The sequence below is a fragment of the Alosa sapidissima genome, chromosome 23 (assembly GCF_018492685.1).
Source record: "Alosa sapidissima isolate fAloSap1 chromosome 23, fAloSap1.pri, whole genome shotgun sequence".
Classification (NCBI taxonomy): Eukaryota; Metazoa; Chordata; class Actinopteri; order Clupeiformes; family Clupeidae; genus Alosa; species Alosa sapidissima.
In genome coordinates this window covers 20,039,416-20,056,306 of record NC_055979.1, presented here as the reverse complement: position 1 = coordinate 20,056,306, position 16,891 = coordinate 20,039,416, and the positions used below count along the sequence as shown (strand labels likewise).

At 44.5% G+C, this 16,891-nt stretch overlaps 1 protein-coding gene across 2 annotated transcripts; it reads right to left on the bottom strand.

Annotated features, from left to right (window-relative positions):
* Positions 1–1,448: 1,448 nt before the first annotated feature.
* On the bottom strand, positions 1,449–16,476 carry agpat3 (1-acylglycerol-3-phosphate O-acyltransferase 3). Of its 2 annotated transcripts, none has more exons than XM_042081344.1 (10): positions 16,280–16,476; positions 8,734–8,791; positions 7,109–7,302; positions 6,071–6,240; positions 4,123–4,284; positions 3,233–3,386; positions 3,026–3,128; positions 2,729–2,804; positions 2,239–2,437; positions 1,449–1,917 (listed from the first exon to the last, which is right to left on the bottom strand). In XM_042081344.1, the coding sequence occupies exons 3-10, from the start codon at positions 7,284–7,286 to the stop codon at positions 1,826–1,828; spliced, it is 1,134 nt and encodes a 377-aa protein (XP_041937278.1). In that variant the 5' UTR covers positions 7,287–7,302; positions 8,734–8,791; positions 16,280–16,476; the 3' UTR covers positions 1,449–1,825. The 2 variants fall into 2 exon arrangements, with proteins under 2 accessions (XP_041937278.1, XP_041937279.1); XM_042081345.1 differs by lacking the exon at positions 16,280–16,476 and adding an exon at positions 11,383–11,567.
* Positions 16,477–16,891: the final 415 nt, after the last annotated feature.

Genomic DNA, 16,891 nt, shown 5'->3' with positions numbered 1-16,891 from the left:
ATCCGTTGCCTGGTTACAGCTCATAGCCTTTATGTAGTTTCAGTCCAGGCCTGCTAAAATGATAAGTCCCAACCCTCTGAGGTTAGCCAGTTTTTCAGCTAGCAGTTTTTAAGACAGGAAATTAAAATACCCCTCTCCCGATACTTCTCTTTTGCAATCTCTACATGCTTTGCATATGTCTCTTAGCTACCCTCTAGTGCTGTTACAAAGGGTAGGGGTGATAAGAGTAGTGCACACCAATCAGGAAGCTGCACACACTGTTAAGGCTGGCAGGAATCTGAACTCAAAACACTCACGCTATACCAGCTCTCGCCTGCAGAGGGCAGGGTACCACCGTGGTGTCTACACAGGTAATGAGAGGGGACACAAACTGAAATAGAACGGAAAAAAGTGAGATATTGCCTTCTTAAATTCTCACAACACTTCTGTTTGCACAGAAGCCTTCAGACAGGACCCCTCTCGTATGTAATTATGGAGGACTATGCTTCAGGCGCTTTTCTTTTCTTCTGTGGGGGGCTGGACCTTGAACTTTGAACCTTGAACCTTCAGCCCCTGGGAGGAACAATAGCCATCCTCAACATGAGCCCTGTCTGTGTGTGTGTGTGTGTGTGTGTGTGTGTGTGTGTGTATGCATGCACACACGCAGAGAAGGAAGCTACACCAGCAATAATCCTATCCTGGTTGTTGCTACAGTGACAGCGGTCAAGCAATTGTGAGAACCAGGACGGAACCAGAACCAACAGCATCTAATCAGTGTGTGTGTGTATATATGTAAGGGGGTTAATGTGTTTAGGATCTCATTTGTGTATGAGGGGGAAATGTCTCCATCTTGCTAAATAGATGGAGCACTGGGCTGCTGAGTATGTGTGTGTGTGTGTGTGTGTGTGGGGGGGGGGGGGGGGGGGGGCTATATTAACCAACTCCTTATTTTTGTGTGTGTGAAGAGACACTAAGTCATCTCTGCTATGTGAGAGAGAGCCATCTCAGCTCATCTCTGCTATGTGTGTGAAGGAGATAGAGGTCACCTCTGCTGTGTGTGTGTGTGTGTGTGTGTGTGAGAGTGAGTGAGTGAAAGAGGTCATCTCTGCTGTGTGTGTGTGTGTGAGCGAAAGGTCATCTCTGCTGTGTGTGTGTGTGTGTGTGTGTGTGTGTATATATATATGAGAGGTGCAACGGTAACAGCCTTAACGCTGATAACATGTGTATAGGAGTGTAAACACAGGAGTGTGTGTGTGTGAGGGAGGGAAGTGTGCAGCTGAACATGGTGTGAGAGGGAGGGAGGGGGTTTGTGTGTGTGAGAGAAAGCAATGTGAGTGTATCTGGGTGTGTTTGTCTATGTGTAAGTGAACACAGATGTATGTGGATGTGTGGGGTGGTGTGTGTGTGTGTGTGTGTGTGTGTGTGTGTGTGGTTGTGTGAGGATGTGTGCGTGTGGGGGACTATGTATCGGGGTGGGGTGTGTGCATGTGTATTAGCACACAGGTGACAATTGTGTGTCTGAGTGTGAGTGTGAGTGTGAGTATGAGTATGAGTGTGTGTGTGTGTGTGTGTGAGAGTGTGTGTCCATACAGTCCTCTCAGTGAGTTGTTTATGCATCTCATCTCAGCCGGGTTTCCATCACCTGCTCTTAGTGTTTAACAAGATGAATCTCAACCTCTGAAACTACAATATTCCCAGTTGGTTTGTTTGTTTGTTTGTTTGTTTGTGGAGTTGTGGTAGAAAATAAGCTCTGAGCACAAGAGCACACAAGCTGCACTGCACTCAGGGAGAGGAGAGAGAGCGAGAGACAGAGAGGAAGAGAGAGAGAGAGAGAGAAGGAAAAAGTTTAATTCTGCTTCTTGGCCTCCTGATCGCCATAGCTGGAGCCCGTTTTCTTCACCTCCGTCACCCCAATAAGCCGCCGCACTGCGACAGAGGCTGCAAACGCACACACACACACACACACACACACACACACACACACACACACACACACACAGGGAAACCGACAGACACATACAAAAAGACACAGACATACACACAACAAACACACACAAGCATAGGTCACTACAAGTCATCAAGAAATGTGTACATTTTCATGTCAGGTGTGAGTGTTTTGTGTTTGTCTGTGTGTGTGTGTTTGTGTACATCTTTGAGTATGCATGTGTATGCTTAAGGATGCTGAAGATGTGTGCATGTGTGCGTGCGTGCGTGTGTATATGTGTGCGTGTGTATGTGTGTTGTGTATAATGTACCCACCGATGATGAGGAAGAGCATGAACCCGAGGATGTGGAGGGGAGAGCCGCTGATGAAGACGCCCCAGGCCAGGTGGATGAGCGGTGACAGCAGCACACACGCCCAGAACAGGAAGTTGAGCAGCGACCAGAGGCGGCGAGGCGGCCGGATGGTGGGACCCGGAAACGAGCCTTCCTTTGCGTAGTGCTCCTGCAATGCATCCTGGGAGATGCACAGAGAGAAGCACCACATATCAGGCTTTCATTTAGGCAGGGCAGCATTAGATACTAATAGATAAAACACCACTTAATATAAATAATAATAATAATAATAATAAATATGCACCTGCAATCCAAGTAGGAATTATTGCATCTGTATGTGTGTGTGTGTGTATATGTGTGAGTGTACATGTGTGTTTATCTGCATAGACCTTCTCCTGGTGTGTGAACATGTAAAGCTCATCTACTCCTGCTAGAGGTGATATATCTGTGTGTGTGTGTGTACTGGTCATACCTTTTCCTGGTAGAGCTTATGCAGCCAGTTGGCACACTCCTTCTCATCATCAGGAATTTCATCTACTGGATACCGCCTGCAAAACACACACACAACCAGCAGGGGGCAGGGTTTAACAAGACTGTGAGCTCATATCTGATAGAGAAAAGCAGAGAAGGAAAGAGGGATGAAAAAGAGAGAGAGAGAGGGATGAAAACGAGAGAGAGAGAGAGAGAGCGAGAGCAAGAGAGAGAGAGAGAGAGAGAGAGAGAGAGAGCAAGAGAGAGAGAGAAAGTGGAGAGAGAGAAAAGACTGCACCTGATACTCATGTCTGCCATGTATTTGGTGCCGTTGATGATGCCCAGTAGAGTGGGGACCTTCTTGTCTTTGAAGTTCAGTGTCACGTCATACACGGCTGACACTGGGGACAGAAAATACCAGTCACTCGTGTGTGTGTGTGTGTGTGTGTGTGTGTGTGTGTGTGTGTGTGTGTGTGGTGTGTGTGTGTTTGTGTTTGTGTCTCACCTGTCCCCTTCAAACACTGCAGTGTGGTGGTGAATCCCTTGGTGCGGGGCAGTAGGTGGTACTTGAGTTTGGGGAGGCCTTTGCTCTCGGCCACCTGCATGCTGATCTGGTGCTTTTTCTCAGTGAAACGTGTTCCTTCACAGTACAGGAGGAACTGCGCACACACACACACACACACACACACACACACACACAAGTAAATATACAAATCACAAGCACACACATACACACACAAGCACGTACGCACACACACATTTTTATAGCTAAATACAGTGTATGAAAACCACAATAGGATTAGACAATTGACCGATCCCGAGCGGCACTTTCGATCTACCGTCAGATAACAGTTAAGCGATGTTGGAGTCTTACAGAACCCCAATTAACTTCTGCCTTTCCTGCCATGATGCAGGGAGTGTACTTGCCCCTCTATCATGAAGATGAAATTTATAATTTGAAGATGGTTAAAAATGTGTCTGGGGGACCTGAGAAAACCACACTAGTAACCTGTGTAGCCTTACAATGAGTAACCTTCATAGAAGCCTAATCTACAACAGCAATTTATACCATTCAAGCCATTTGCCACCACATCACCTTTAATACACACACACAAAGAAATTAACAAAACTACATAACACATATGTGTCCCAAATAGGTCTGTGTGTGTGTGTGTGTGTGTGTGTGTGTGTGTTCATATCACTGATTCCCATTCAGACACATTCATATTTCAGGGCCTGACTGACTCCTATTCAATTTCCATATACACATTCACGCTTACAATGTTAATCTCCCCATATACACTTGCACACACACATACAACAGTTTCTTTACACAATGAAACCTGTATCCGTGGTGATAAGGATAAGCCCTAGTAATGTGATCAGGTCACTCACCCACATGAATTCTGGGTAATCCTTGAGGCTGTCCAGGCCTTTAAAGACTTTGTCGCGATCCTCCTCCCACTTCCTCTTACAGAAGACTATCTCCAGGAAGTACCAGGTCCACCCAATTAAAGGAACCTTCAGCAGCTCGTGTTTGGCCAGCACCTTGGAGCTCTGAGGAGTCACACACACACACACACACACACACACACACTTCAATTGACCATTTAACCCAATATGGATGAGGACCTAAAGGTCAAACCTAGCACAGCACCAACTAACACACTCTAGTCTACATAACCCTTCTCTTTGCCGTGAATACCACCTTGCTAGGCCCGATTATCCGCTTGCACAGCTTCACATATTACTGCTACGCAGACGATACCTGACATAGTATATACTATACTATACTATACTATACTATATCTGACATATCCACTTGGAAGAAGGAACACCACCTCCAACTAAACCTCTTAAGACCAAACAGCTGGTCTTCCCAGCCAAACAATCCATACATCATTAACATCAAAACATCAAAATGTACTCCTCCTCTCTTGCTCCTATGAAGGCTTGGGTGTCATGATGGCCAGCTAACCTTCTCCAACTATGTTGCCTCTGCGCTGCCGTCAGAATTTTCCCGGTGGATTTTAAGTGCCCAACTCCGCCCCTGGTTATCTCTCACCCAAAGCCCTCCTCTTCAGTCCTCCACTACATATGGTCTGGAACGCATTTTCAATTTACTTAAAAGGCACGTTTTCAATCTACAGAATAGGGCACATGTTACCCCGCTGTTCATTGAGCTCCACTGGTTACCCATAGCCACCTGCTTCAAATTCAGGTCACTAATGCTTGCTTACAAAGTGCTGGCTGGGTCTGCTCCCACTTGCTTAAAAGCTCTCATAAAAGCTCATGTTACCACTCAGTCACTACGTTCCTCCAAGGAACGCTGTCTGGCGCTGCCGACCCTACACACACGGTAATCCATTTTCATTTGTAGTTCCCCAATGGTGGAACGGCAACCCAACCCAACAACCCAACACACTTAACATGCACTTCCTTACTTCTCTCTTTCTGCTTCTACCACCATCTCCTTTGACTAAACATTGAAACGTCTGCACTCTCATCCTGTAGTAGTAGTAGTATTTATTGAAGTAGTATTAATTGCTACTGAAGGTCTCCTCTGCAATGTAGCTTTAATTTTATTCTTCATTGTTGTTAGTTGTTTTGGATAAAAGCATCTAAATGAACAAATGTAAATGAAACCAACTAACACACCCTAGTAGTCTACATAACCCAGTAACACACCCTAGTAGTCTACATAATCCACTAATACACTCTGGTCTATATAACCAACTAACACACATAGTTGTCTACTGTCTATATAGTCAGTATAATCAGTATAAATAATGACAATATAAAAAGTTAATTAGGGAATCATTTGAGTTCTATAATCAGGCCAACCTAACTCCTTACTCCAAAACCTAAACTCATCAGTGTACAGAAACAGACCTAACTATGACCCCAAAAAACCTCTAAACCCCTAAACTTGTCAGCGTGTGAAAACTGTCACTGACAACAGTTTGTTTACAGCTACTGAGACAAAAAGACACAGGTGTATCTCTGTAGAGATCTTTTCCATATTGTCAGACACATATTATAATATCCACGAGCCTGTCAGTGGCAATAACAAGCTGTTTACTTCATAGGCATGGCTGCCTTAGGACTGCAAGCCATAGCTGTTCGTCTAATTCAAATACTGGAACAATTTCTATCGCCTTTGTCCTAATTAAAATCAAAGAGATCTAAAAAAAAATAGGGTCCAGGTTTCTCTCTCCCATTTTGTTAGTTCAGCCTATGCACTAGATAGCACACACACACACGCACACACACAGGCAAACACACACACACACAGGCACACACACACACAGGCACACACGCACAGGCACACACACAAACTGACCCCCAGCACGCCGTAGCGTTCACACATGGTCCAGCCACAGAGGAAGTCGATCTCAAAATTGTGATTGAGGATGATGATGACGTGTTCTTTGCCAAACATGTCCACAGTGGCCTGGTCGGTGTAGAGCATGCACTCGGTACCGGACCACCATTCCAGCAGCATCACCAGCTCTGCAGAGACACACACACACACAACCATTATCAACAACATACATGGACGAACGCACACACACCAACATAGTTCCTCTGGTCTTCAATACAAAACACAAGATAGGGAATCAACATCAAAATATGTATATAAATCAAACATACAGACACAGACTCTCTCTCTCTCTCTCTCTCTCTCATGCAATCCAAACATTCACAATCGCTACTGAATTGCTATTAAATCTGGTTAGCATCATTAGCACGCTGCACGAATTTGTTCAAAACTGTTGCAATCAAATTGACTGCTAAATTCTAATCAACTCAATCCCGATGCAAATGAAAAAGTATTTTCCAAGACTCAAACGGGCCTGTACCAAGGAGAAAAAGTATTCATTTGAAACTTAAACACACGTGGGGAAACTGAACAGTCTAACCAGTAGACTTACTATGATAAACTAGCAAATTACTTTGTTTACAATATTTCCAGGCATCAACCAGTGCTGCTCATTCAGACTTATGTGCACAATTATTTATTTGAGTGTTTTTCATGATTGTGTTGCTATTTTCTTTTCCCTGTTTGCTTTGATTGATAACTGAGGTGATTCAAATCAGAGGAAGGTTAAGTTTAAAATAAAAGTGTTTAAAAGTGTTTAAATTGAACTTTTCCCTTCTGGTCCTTATCTGAAATAGATTTTTAAAAAATCAATAATTATCGATATCGACCGATATGAAATACTTATATCGCGATACAGTTTTCAGCCATATCGCCCAGCCCTAACAGACACACACATACAAATTAGCAAACATACAGTACACACATCTAAATGATAATCTCAGAATGAAAATGAAACCTGTGCCACACACACACAGGCAATATGAATATGTGACTCACGGCTCCATAGCGAGTAGGCGAGCCTGCAGTTGATCCTTCGGTAGAGCTGCTTGTTGATGGGCCAGAGTACACAGGTGCAGAGCTGGATGAAGTTGATGATGAGTCCGCTGACCACGAACACAAAGCCAATGAGCAGCTGCAGCACAAACTGGCTCTTCAGATAGGCCAGCAGACCCATGGCTGCCCACACCGACCTACACACACACACACACACACACACACACACACACACACACACACACCATTATCCCAACGCCTATACTGATTGTTTTCCCATGGTGTTGTTGAGCAGCAGTACTGGCTTTGACTCTCAAGCATAGAGAAACAGGAATGTTTCTAAAGGCCAATTCACACCAGATTTGCGAAACCGTTGCAGAGACAAGTTGCAGCAGTCTGCAGCCAACTGTTGCAAGACATTGAAAGACAGTCATCATGTCAAATCGAAGTTGCAAGGGTATTTAGGACGTGTTGTTATTCAATTAAAGGCATCGGGTCAGAGTTTTTGCCAAAGGAGTGGCAGAGAAATACTTATTAACTCGGTTTTGAAGAAGACCGGTGTCTGAAAAATATCAGTCAAAATAAAGTTACAGAAACAAACGCACATTTACAAACTGTTGGCTTATCAGCTAGTTGGTTAACTTTGCTGAGTAACTAACCAGCTGGCTAGTTCATATCTGGCTACAGAGTGGTGTAATGCACATTGGTGATCTCCAGTTTTTCAGAATGTGTGTTGCAGCAAGTTGCTGGTTTATAAAGTGTTGCAGCTCGTCTCGTTGTGAATCTTTGGTGTAAATTGGACTTAATAGTCGCTATAAGGACACCATTATAAATGACTTATAGTGACAACATGCTGTCTATGCTGAGTATGGACGCTGGGTACCATGATGACTATGCCATGGAAAATTGAAGCTCATTTTGAATTTGATGCCAGCAACATATCTCAAAAAACTTGGGACGGGGGCAACAGAAGGCTGGAAAAGTTCTAGAATGCTGAAGAAAATACATAAACAAGAGGGAACATTTCATTATTTAGGCTTACTGCCATCATGATTCGGTATAAAAAGAGCATCCCAGATAGGCAGAATTTTTCAGTTAAGAAATGTATTTTAAAGGCCTGGTTCAAGCCTGAATTGCAGCACAGTGCCTGTGTTTGTGATCGGTGAAGGTGTGTTGTCTAGAACAGGTATAACAGGAAAGAGCTGCTTGTGACAGGAGTGTGAGAGGCTTGTCAGGACATGAGAAGCGACACCCGCTAACATTCAATTCATTTTGAATTGAGACCACGCCCACCCGCCTCCAAGAAAAATTCAGCTTTTGAGGTGGCAGTGCTGGCATTTCAGTTTTGCGTTTTGAGGGACAGAGAACGGGGACCGCTTTCCATCTGAAAAGCCCTTTAGTCGACAGAGTCAGAGTTTATCAACAGAGTAAGAGTTAGTCGACAGAGTAAGAGAGTTAGTCGACGGGTTAAGGGTTAGTCGATGGGGTAAGGGTTGGTCGACATGGTTAGGGTTAGTCGATATTTCTCCCTCAGATGCTCAAGCACACTGAGCCACTGTCAAACTGACTTTCTGAGTGTGTGTATGTGTGTGTGTGTGTGTGAATGAATGAGGTGATAAGGGTCTCACCACGGTGGGCTGGCTTTACAATCCTCTTTTACACGGCCCCTCACTCAGCACGACCGACCTGTAGGAGAGAGAGAAAGAGGGAGAGAGAAAGGATTGGATTGATGACGAAATCAGGAACTCAATACAGAAACTTATGAAATCGAACAGAACTCATGAGTTGAACACACACACAAAAATACACATACACAAACTAGGGCTGTCACTTTTGTGAAAAAATCCTGTTTGATTCTTGAGACATAATTGTTCATTGAATCGATTGTAAAATCGATTTTTCATGTCTAAAGACGTTTCAATTTTCAACGCCAAATATAGGACAATCCACAGACAACTAACAGGCATTAGGACGAACGTAAAGGGGGCGCTTGAAGACGCACAATGACAAACAGGAGTGCAACATTCTCGAAAAACAATAAGCAGAGTGGACTGCCATAACATCAGTGAAAAACATTACTGCAGGCTTCAATGTGGCTGCGTTTACAATTAGAAATGTCAAACAAATTTCGCCTACGTAGAACTCACGACTGCAGTTTGCATACCGCTTTTTCCTTCTCCATAGTTTGATATACCCAAACCCCGAAGTGCTTCCATATCGAACTCCTCAAGTTATTAGGGCCTATCACTCGTATCTCTCATGTCGCACAGGTTGATCGCGTTGTACTTTTTTTTGGGCAAAACACCAGCAGCACAGCAGCCGATTGAAAAAGCTGTTTCCGGTGCGTAAAATTGGTGGGAATTTTCTTTTTAGCTTTCGCAATGCTTACTGCACTTCGGAATTCTTTGTTATTTTTCTGCTTGTTCCTGAGTTTTGTTACATCTATCTTTTTCATTTGTTTAATTCGTTTAAAATTAATAGTGTACATATTTGGTTAAAATGGATTCCAAAGTTTTCGAAACTTGTGTTGGTTGGTCCAATCGATTTTCGAACGTAAGTGACAGCCCTAGTGTGTGTGTGTGTGTGTGTGTGTGTGTGTGTGGATGTCGGGGCTAAGAGTATGTGTGATACAGTTTCTGCATGCAATTTTGGCCAGGGAGTGGGGTTACTATAAAGTAGGTTCAAGGGCATGCTGTGTAGAAGGGGAGTGTGTGTGAGTGTGTGTGTGTTATAGAATTCAATCGATTTTCGAATGTAAAGTGACAGCCCTAACACAAACACAATCATGCCTCCATTTCCATGGAGCAGGCAGAGGAATTCTATAACACACACACACACACACTCCCCTTCTACACAGCATGCCCTTTAACCTACTTTATAGTAACCCCACCCCCTTGCCAAAATTTCATGCAGAAACTGTATCACACATACTCTTAGCCCCGACATCCACACACAACACACTAGGGCTGTCACTTTACGTTCGAAAATCGATCGGACCAACCAACACAAGTTTCGAAAACTAAAATAGGGAATCGATTTTAACCAAATATGTACACTATTAATTAACTAACGAATTAAACAAATGAAAAAGATAGATGTAACAAAACTCAGGAACAAGCAGAAAAATAACAAAGAATTCCTAAGTGCAGTAAGCATTGCGAAAGCTAAAAAGAAAATTCCCACCAATTTTACGCACCGGAAACAGCTTTTTCAATCGGCTGCTGTGCTGCTGGTGTTTTGCCAAAAAAATGAGGACAACGCGATCAACCTGTGCGACATGAGAGATACGAGTGATAGGCCCTAATAACTTGAGGTGTTCGATATAGAAGCACTTCGGGGTTTGGGTATATCAAACTATGGAGAAGGACAAAGCGGTATGCAAACTGTGCAGTCGTGAGTTCTACGTAGGCGACATTTGTTTGACATTTCTAATTGTAAACGCAGCCACGTTTATGGCAGTCCACTCTGCTTATTGATTTTCGAGAATGTTGCACTCCTGTTTGTCATTGTGCACGAAACTTCACGCCATTGTGCGTCTTCAAGCTCCCCCTTTACGTTCGTCCTAATGACTGTTAGTTGTTCGTGGATTGTCCTATATTTGGCGTTGAAAATTGAAACGTGTTTAGACATGAAAAATTTTACAATCGATTCAATTAACAATTATGTCTCAAGAATCGAACAGGATTTTTTCACAAAAGTGACAGCCCTAACACACACACACCTCCCAATGCACAATCAAAAGTATATTGCATAAACTTCTCAGCTATACAGGTCAGCAGATGTCATGGCTGTGGGGGAAACAGTTCCAGTCTATGAATTCAGAGTTACCCAGCATGCACCCTCTTATACCCATCATGCTCTCTGAGCATAAAACACATCTGCAGCTGTGCTAAGAAGCCACATGACCACTGCTCACTCAACCACACATGCACCCATACAACCTCTACACCACTAGCGGACAACACTCTCATTTATAACAGTCACTCAAATCTCATTTATTCACCTACAACTCACTCATCTAAAACATTAACTCACCTACAACACTCACTCATCTAAAACTCATTCACCTACAACACTCACTCATCTAAAACTCACTGACCTATAACCCTTACTCACTCACCTACAACCCACACTCATTCACTCACTCAATCACCTACAACCCTCACTCAATCACCCACAATCACTCGCACATTCACTAACTCACTCACTCACTCACCTACCTACAACTCTAACAACGAGGCACTCCAGTCCCACACTCACTCGACCCAAACACTAACCTCAGCTGACAGTCCTGGAGGTGTATTCTCTCCTGCTTTTTACTCCAGTAAAGAAACAGAGTGTGTGTGTACGTATGTATGTATGTATGTATGTATGGGGAGACTCCAGTATGGTGAGTGTGTGTGTGTGTGTGTGGAGATTCAAGTACAGAGAGAGTGTGAGCGTGTTAGTCAGAGCTGCATGCTCCCAGCCCCTGCCCTGTAAACTTCAGTGAACTTTGTATCGGCACAGGAGGGGGAGGAGCCAGAGGAGAGACTTATGATAGAAATATGGGACAGAGACTCAAGGACAGAGAGAGAGATAGACCCAGACAGAGGAGAAAAAGCTCTCTGGCAAATAGAGTATGTTGTTGTATGTGTGCATACACACACAAAAGAGATGTGTCCTGAGATCGAGTTGGCACTGTGATGATTTAGTCTAAGTGTCTGAGGTTCTTGTCCCATGTAGTCGAGCAACTTTGGGCTGCTAGGGTAGACCAGTGAAAAAATGAGACACAAACTGATCAAACGTGCAGTGCAAACTTTGCCAGGCAAAGCTTGAGTATCTTAATCTACCACAACTATGCCGTCATGTGAGAGGAATGCTGGAATAGACTAGTTACCAGTGAATATAGCACAGTAGTTTTGCTTGAAATGTCCATCCCCTAGCAGAAGCAGTACTATAGTTCACACTGCGCCGTGCCTTGTGGTGTGACACAGAGTCCAGGGACATCAGACCGCTATTTGAGATCAACAAGGCAGCTGTATAAGGCTACATCAGGTCAGAGGAGGGGGATGGGGGGAGGGGGGTTGTAGGTGAAAGGGCACTATTGAAGTCTTTGCCACTATATAAGTTTTTCAGCAATTATGATAATTTGTTCTGAAAAACAGTTGCATTTTTTTTTTTTTTTTTTTACAAGTCCTCTTTCCACTTTTGATTTTTTGTTTTGTTTACTGTTACTTGTACTGTTTTACTAAAAATATTCTGTACATGACATATTTATAGGCCAGTTTCAGCTAGATGAAAATCACCTAAAGACTGCACAGATACCCACAAATATTAGTTCATATTCTTAATACGCCCCCCTTTTTGAGCAGTAGATGTCTTAAGATCGATCACAGAGTGCTTATTTAAAATTTATAATGTGCTACAATGCGCTTATTTATTGTGTTTATAACTGACACAAATACCACTGAAATAAACCAAGTACATAACTGACACAAATACCACTGAAATAAACCAAGTACATATTTCCCTGCATTTAAATCATATATGTACTAAGTAGCTCTAAACTTGCTCTATAAATTCAAATGTAAATGCCCCTCCCCCCTCTATATTGGCCATAACTTCCCCCATGGCTGTAATATTTGGGATCGCTCAGCTGAGCCGGGTGTGGCGCTGACCCCAGAGTATGTTGTGTCCGTTTGCAGGTCAGGCTGAGTGGATTACAGGAGATAAACCTGCTTAGGAACTCACAGCTGTCTGGCCCACACCTGCTGGACATGCCATACACAAACTAACAAAAACACATCAGTGCTCGCAGACACAGACAGCACACACACCATGTGCGCACACACACACACACACACGGCCAGGGAGAATGACCAAACCAACCCAACACAGAAGCACACTTAAATACAAAATCACTACAGCCTACAAAAGAGCACAAGGATGGGCGTGTATACACGTTAATGTTGTTAACTATTATTAAATTAATTATTAAATGTCAACTATTTTGCCAATCGACTGATCGTTTGTGTCAATTTAAGGAAAATACCTCAAAATTCTCTGATTGTAGCCTTTTTATTTACTCCTCTATAACGGTAAACTAAATATCTTATATTTTCTGAAATGTCATCAATAAAACAACAGATCGAACAATTGAGAAAATAACTGGCTAATAATATAATCGTTAGTGGCAGCCCTCACACACACACACACACACACCATACGTCCAGAGCATAAACTCCATATTCCGTACAAACAGCGCTCACATTTACCCTTTAACATGAAGCATATGACACCCAGCATATCCTCAGGACACACTCACTCACACACACACACACACACACTTTTCCTCTCCCCTTCAGCCTGTTGCGCCAAGGGTTCCCCAGAGAGGCCATTGCAGCTGCTTCTATGTGGAGCCCAGGACAGTACTGCCCTACACCCCTGTCTGTGGTGCCCTGTGCACTCACCAGTAGGCATAGTAGGCCACTGCCAACACCACCAGTGCCCCACAGACGCCAGTGAAGATCATAACTGCTCCCTGGTTCAACATGTTGACGGCGGAAATCCAAAACCTTTCGGAGAAGAAGCGCAGGAGAGCTGTGAGCAGCGGAGCCTCAGTGGACGCAGCAACAGGCAGGTAGCGGTTACACAGCCATGCTAATCCCGTTAGCGGTGCTCTGAGAACGAACTCCGCAGATTATGATGATGACAGCAAGAACACAATCAGATCCCACTCAAGACCGGGCAGCGCACGGTCAGCGTCTCCAAGGTTACAGGATGGTCACGGTACTGTTCCGGCTGCTTCCGACAGAGAAGTCGTGCTTCCTGTCGGGCCCAGAGGAGAGCGGCGAGCTCACCTGTCTGAGTGGAGGGGCTAGCAGCTAGGGAGCACCTGTGCTGTTGCCGGGAGCGCTGCAGAAACGATCGTCTGGAAACAGGGCGATGTCATCAGCACAGCTTCAAGGCCACTAATCTCCGAGAGCTGATTAGCCAGATGATCACCCTCGAACCTGCTGCACCCTGGTTATGTCGCATCCAATCAATATCAACCCGCTCTGCCCAGAGGAAGCAGGGCATGTGTGTATGAGCTGATGCAAGTTCATGTGTGTGAGTGTGTGTGTGTGTGTGTGTGTGTGTGTGCAGATGTGTCGTGGAATGTGTGCCCTGTCTGAGTTTGAGAGCATCCAGGGCCGTGAGCACCCAGAGGGCAGTCTGGGGAGCAACAGGCACTTGTTCTAGTACTCATGCTCTCGAGTAATCTCTGGGGAGCACTAGGGTACTTGTTCTAGTATTTGAGTTCTTGAGCTTCTCTGAGGAGCACCAGACAATGGTTCTAGTATTCATATTCTTTTGGACTTCTCTGGGGAACCTGGAGAGCACCAGGCACCTGTTCTAGTACTTGTGTTATTAGACTTCTCTGGGCAGCACCTCCCTTACAGAAATGTCAGGTATCTGGCGAACAGTTGCCACAAATTTGCGGCAAGGTCATATTTTCACATGCAAATTAAATTTCTGGCAAACAGTTGCGGTCAACTTTGGCAATGCTGCAGCAAATTTGCAGCAATATCTGCAAATTAGGTTTGTCACTAGAAGTTTACTGGAAGTTTCACATTATTGGCTCATTTGAACAAATCACTCACAAGTTTGCTGCAAATCTGCCACAAACATTTAATTTTTATAAGGACAGGCTTCTCACTGAAGCTCTGGCTGGACCACTGGTGCCTGGGACTCTCTACTTCCCAATCAGCTGAGGCCATCTGGTCAAGATGGCCATTCAGGCGTCTGTCATTATCTGCTCTCATGTCCAAAGCCAGGACGGTTTTATAAGACTCTACTCATGAATAAGTATTTTACACACACACACACACACAGTTCAGGAGGGTGGTCATGTGTCTGAGCCTGAGCCACCCCCTGCTCCAGGTGTTACTTAAGCGCAGCAGTGAGTGGCACACACACACACACACACACACACACACACTGTCTGTAACCCCCTCCATCGACCAGGAATGAGGGCACACACACGCACATGACTCAAGCCCCAGAGCTCCACCACATCTACCCTGGCTGTGATAAGAGCCACACTCATTCCCACTAGAGGGACATGCATATCCAATGATAACACAGACTACAGGAGGGACATATTCCCACTGATAAGGCAGCCACCACACTCCACTCATGGGGGCACAGTCCAATTCCTGCCCGCAATCAACAGCCAGTGAACCGACAGCAGGAGCAAACCCTAACCCAAAACACACCCCGGATTTATGTCCTCAGATCTTCAAGAGATTATAGCTGATTGGTGGGTAGGGGGACCTTGTAGGGTTGACAAGGGCATTTATGATTCCTTTCATAGTTCCCATCATTGCACACACACTCAACTGGAGTCATTAAAAAATAGGCACCACTCAGAAGCAGAGAGGTGTGTGACTGACACAACAATTTAAAGCACCATGCCATGCTCAAAGTTGTAAACTATAATCTTAAATGCGTTAGCGGAAGAAAGCCCCTTGTACAAGACACCATTAATGTACATTTCATCTAAAGATGACAAGATAAGATTGTCATCACCCGCAGATTCACACACTGCTGACAACACACACGTCACGAAACACGCCACACGCTGAACTCCAGTAACCCGGGAAGGGACCACAATGATCAATCTGCCGTCCGGGTGGCAATCTAGGCGTTTGTCTTCTGGATCCCATCACGTATTGAAACACGTTTCAGACAGCATCTCCCGAAATATTTATTTTTTATAACAATCCCGTACAGCTGTACCATAATTTCACATCAGTGACAGGTGCACTGTCAGCCAGGGTTTGGCTAACGTCGAGTGGCACTTGCTAGCACAGCCCTCACCCTAGCTATCCATACACACTGCAGTAACGTGTGCCAAACTGTTCCGCTAGACAGGGTTTGCTTGGGGTGCTTCTACTGCAGACTTCCCTCAACACTTCGCCAGCTATCCTACGAGCAGGGCACAAGGGCTTCTCCGTCATGACAATGACAAAGAGTGGCATCAAACTCTATACTCCGTCACATACACGTTATCATCCCAATGTTATGCCCAGTCATGTCAACTTGCGTGCTCATATCCAACTGCTGGGCCATTACCGTTAGCTAAGATCGTTACTGCAGGCTGGATACATTTGCAGCAACTCTAACTAGGTTAGCTTAGCTACTAAATACCTGATTTCTGAGGCGCGACAGGTCTCCAGGTCGTATACAGCAAGTTTTCCGTGGCTCGGGATTTATAGTGACAGCCAGTGCAAATGCACCTGCATTAGCGATTGTTTGCACCAAAGCCGGATCCTCCTCCGTGAGGGCTGAGTGGTCGCTATCCTTTGTCCGTCCGTTAGGTCGCCATCCGCATACTGTGCGCACAAGCGTTGAACTTCCTTTCCGACCACATAATGTATCCGTCGGGAAACTATGCTTCACACGCACTGATTTTTCTTTTACTGTATGGATTTTTCAGATTGAGCCGAGAGATGTACTCAGAGGTGTTGCGGATTTGACATACAGTATTGAGATAAATCTATCAGTACACGAATTGCATTGGAGAATGTATAGGCCTATTTTTTAGTCGTAGAGTGGTTAAGTCTTGATGTCATCGTAAGAAGGCGTTTGACAGGCACTGTGAAAACCATTTTACAAGTCCTCAAGGCCTCCCTTACAGTCTCTGGATATAGGCTACTTCATTGAGGGGGAAATCATTTGTCTTTATTTTGGTATTCAGTTACCATTACTCCAATGAAAATTAAGGGAATGATGACAATTAGCCAACATAACATGCCGACT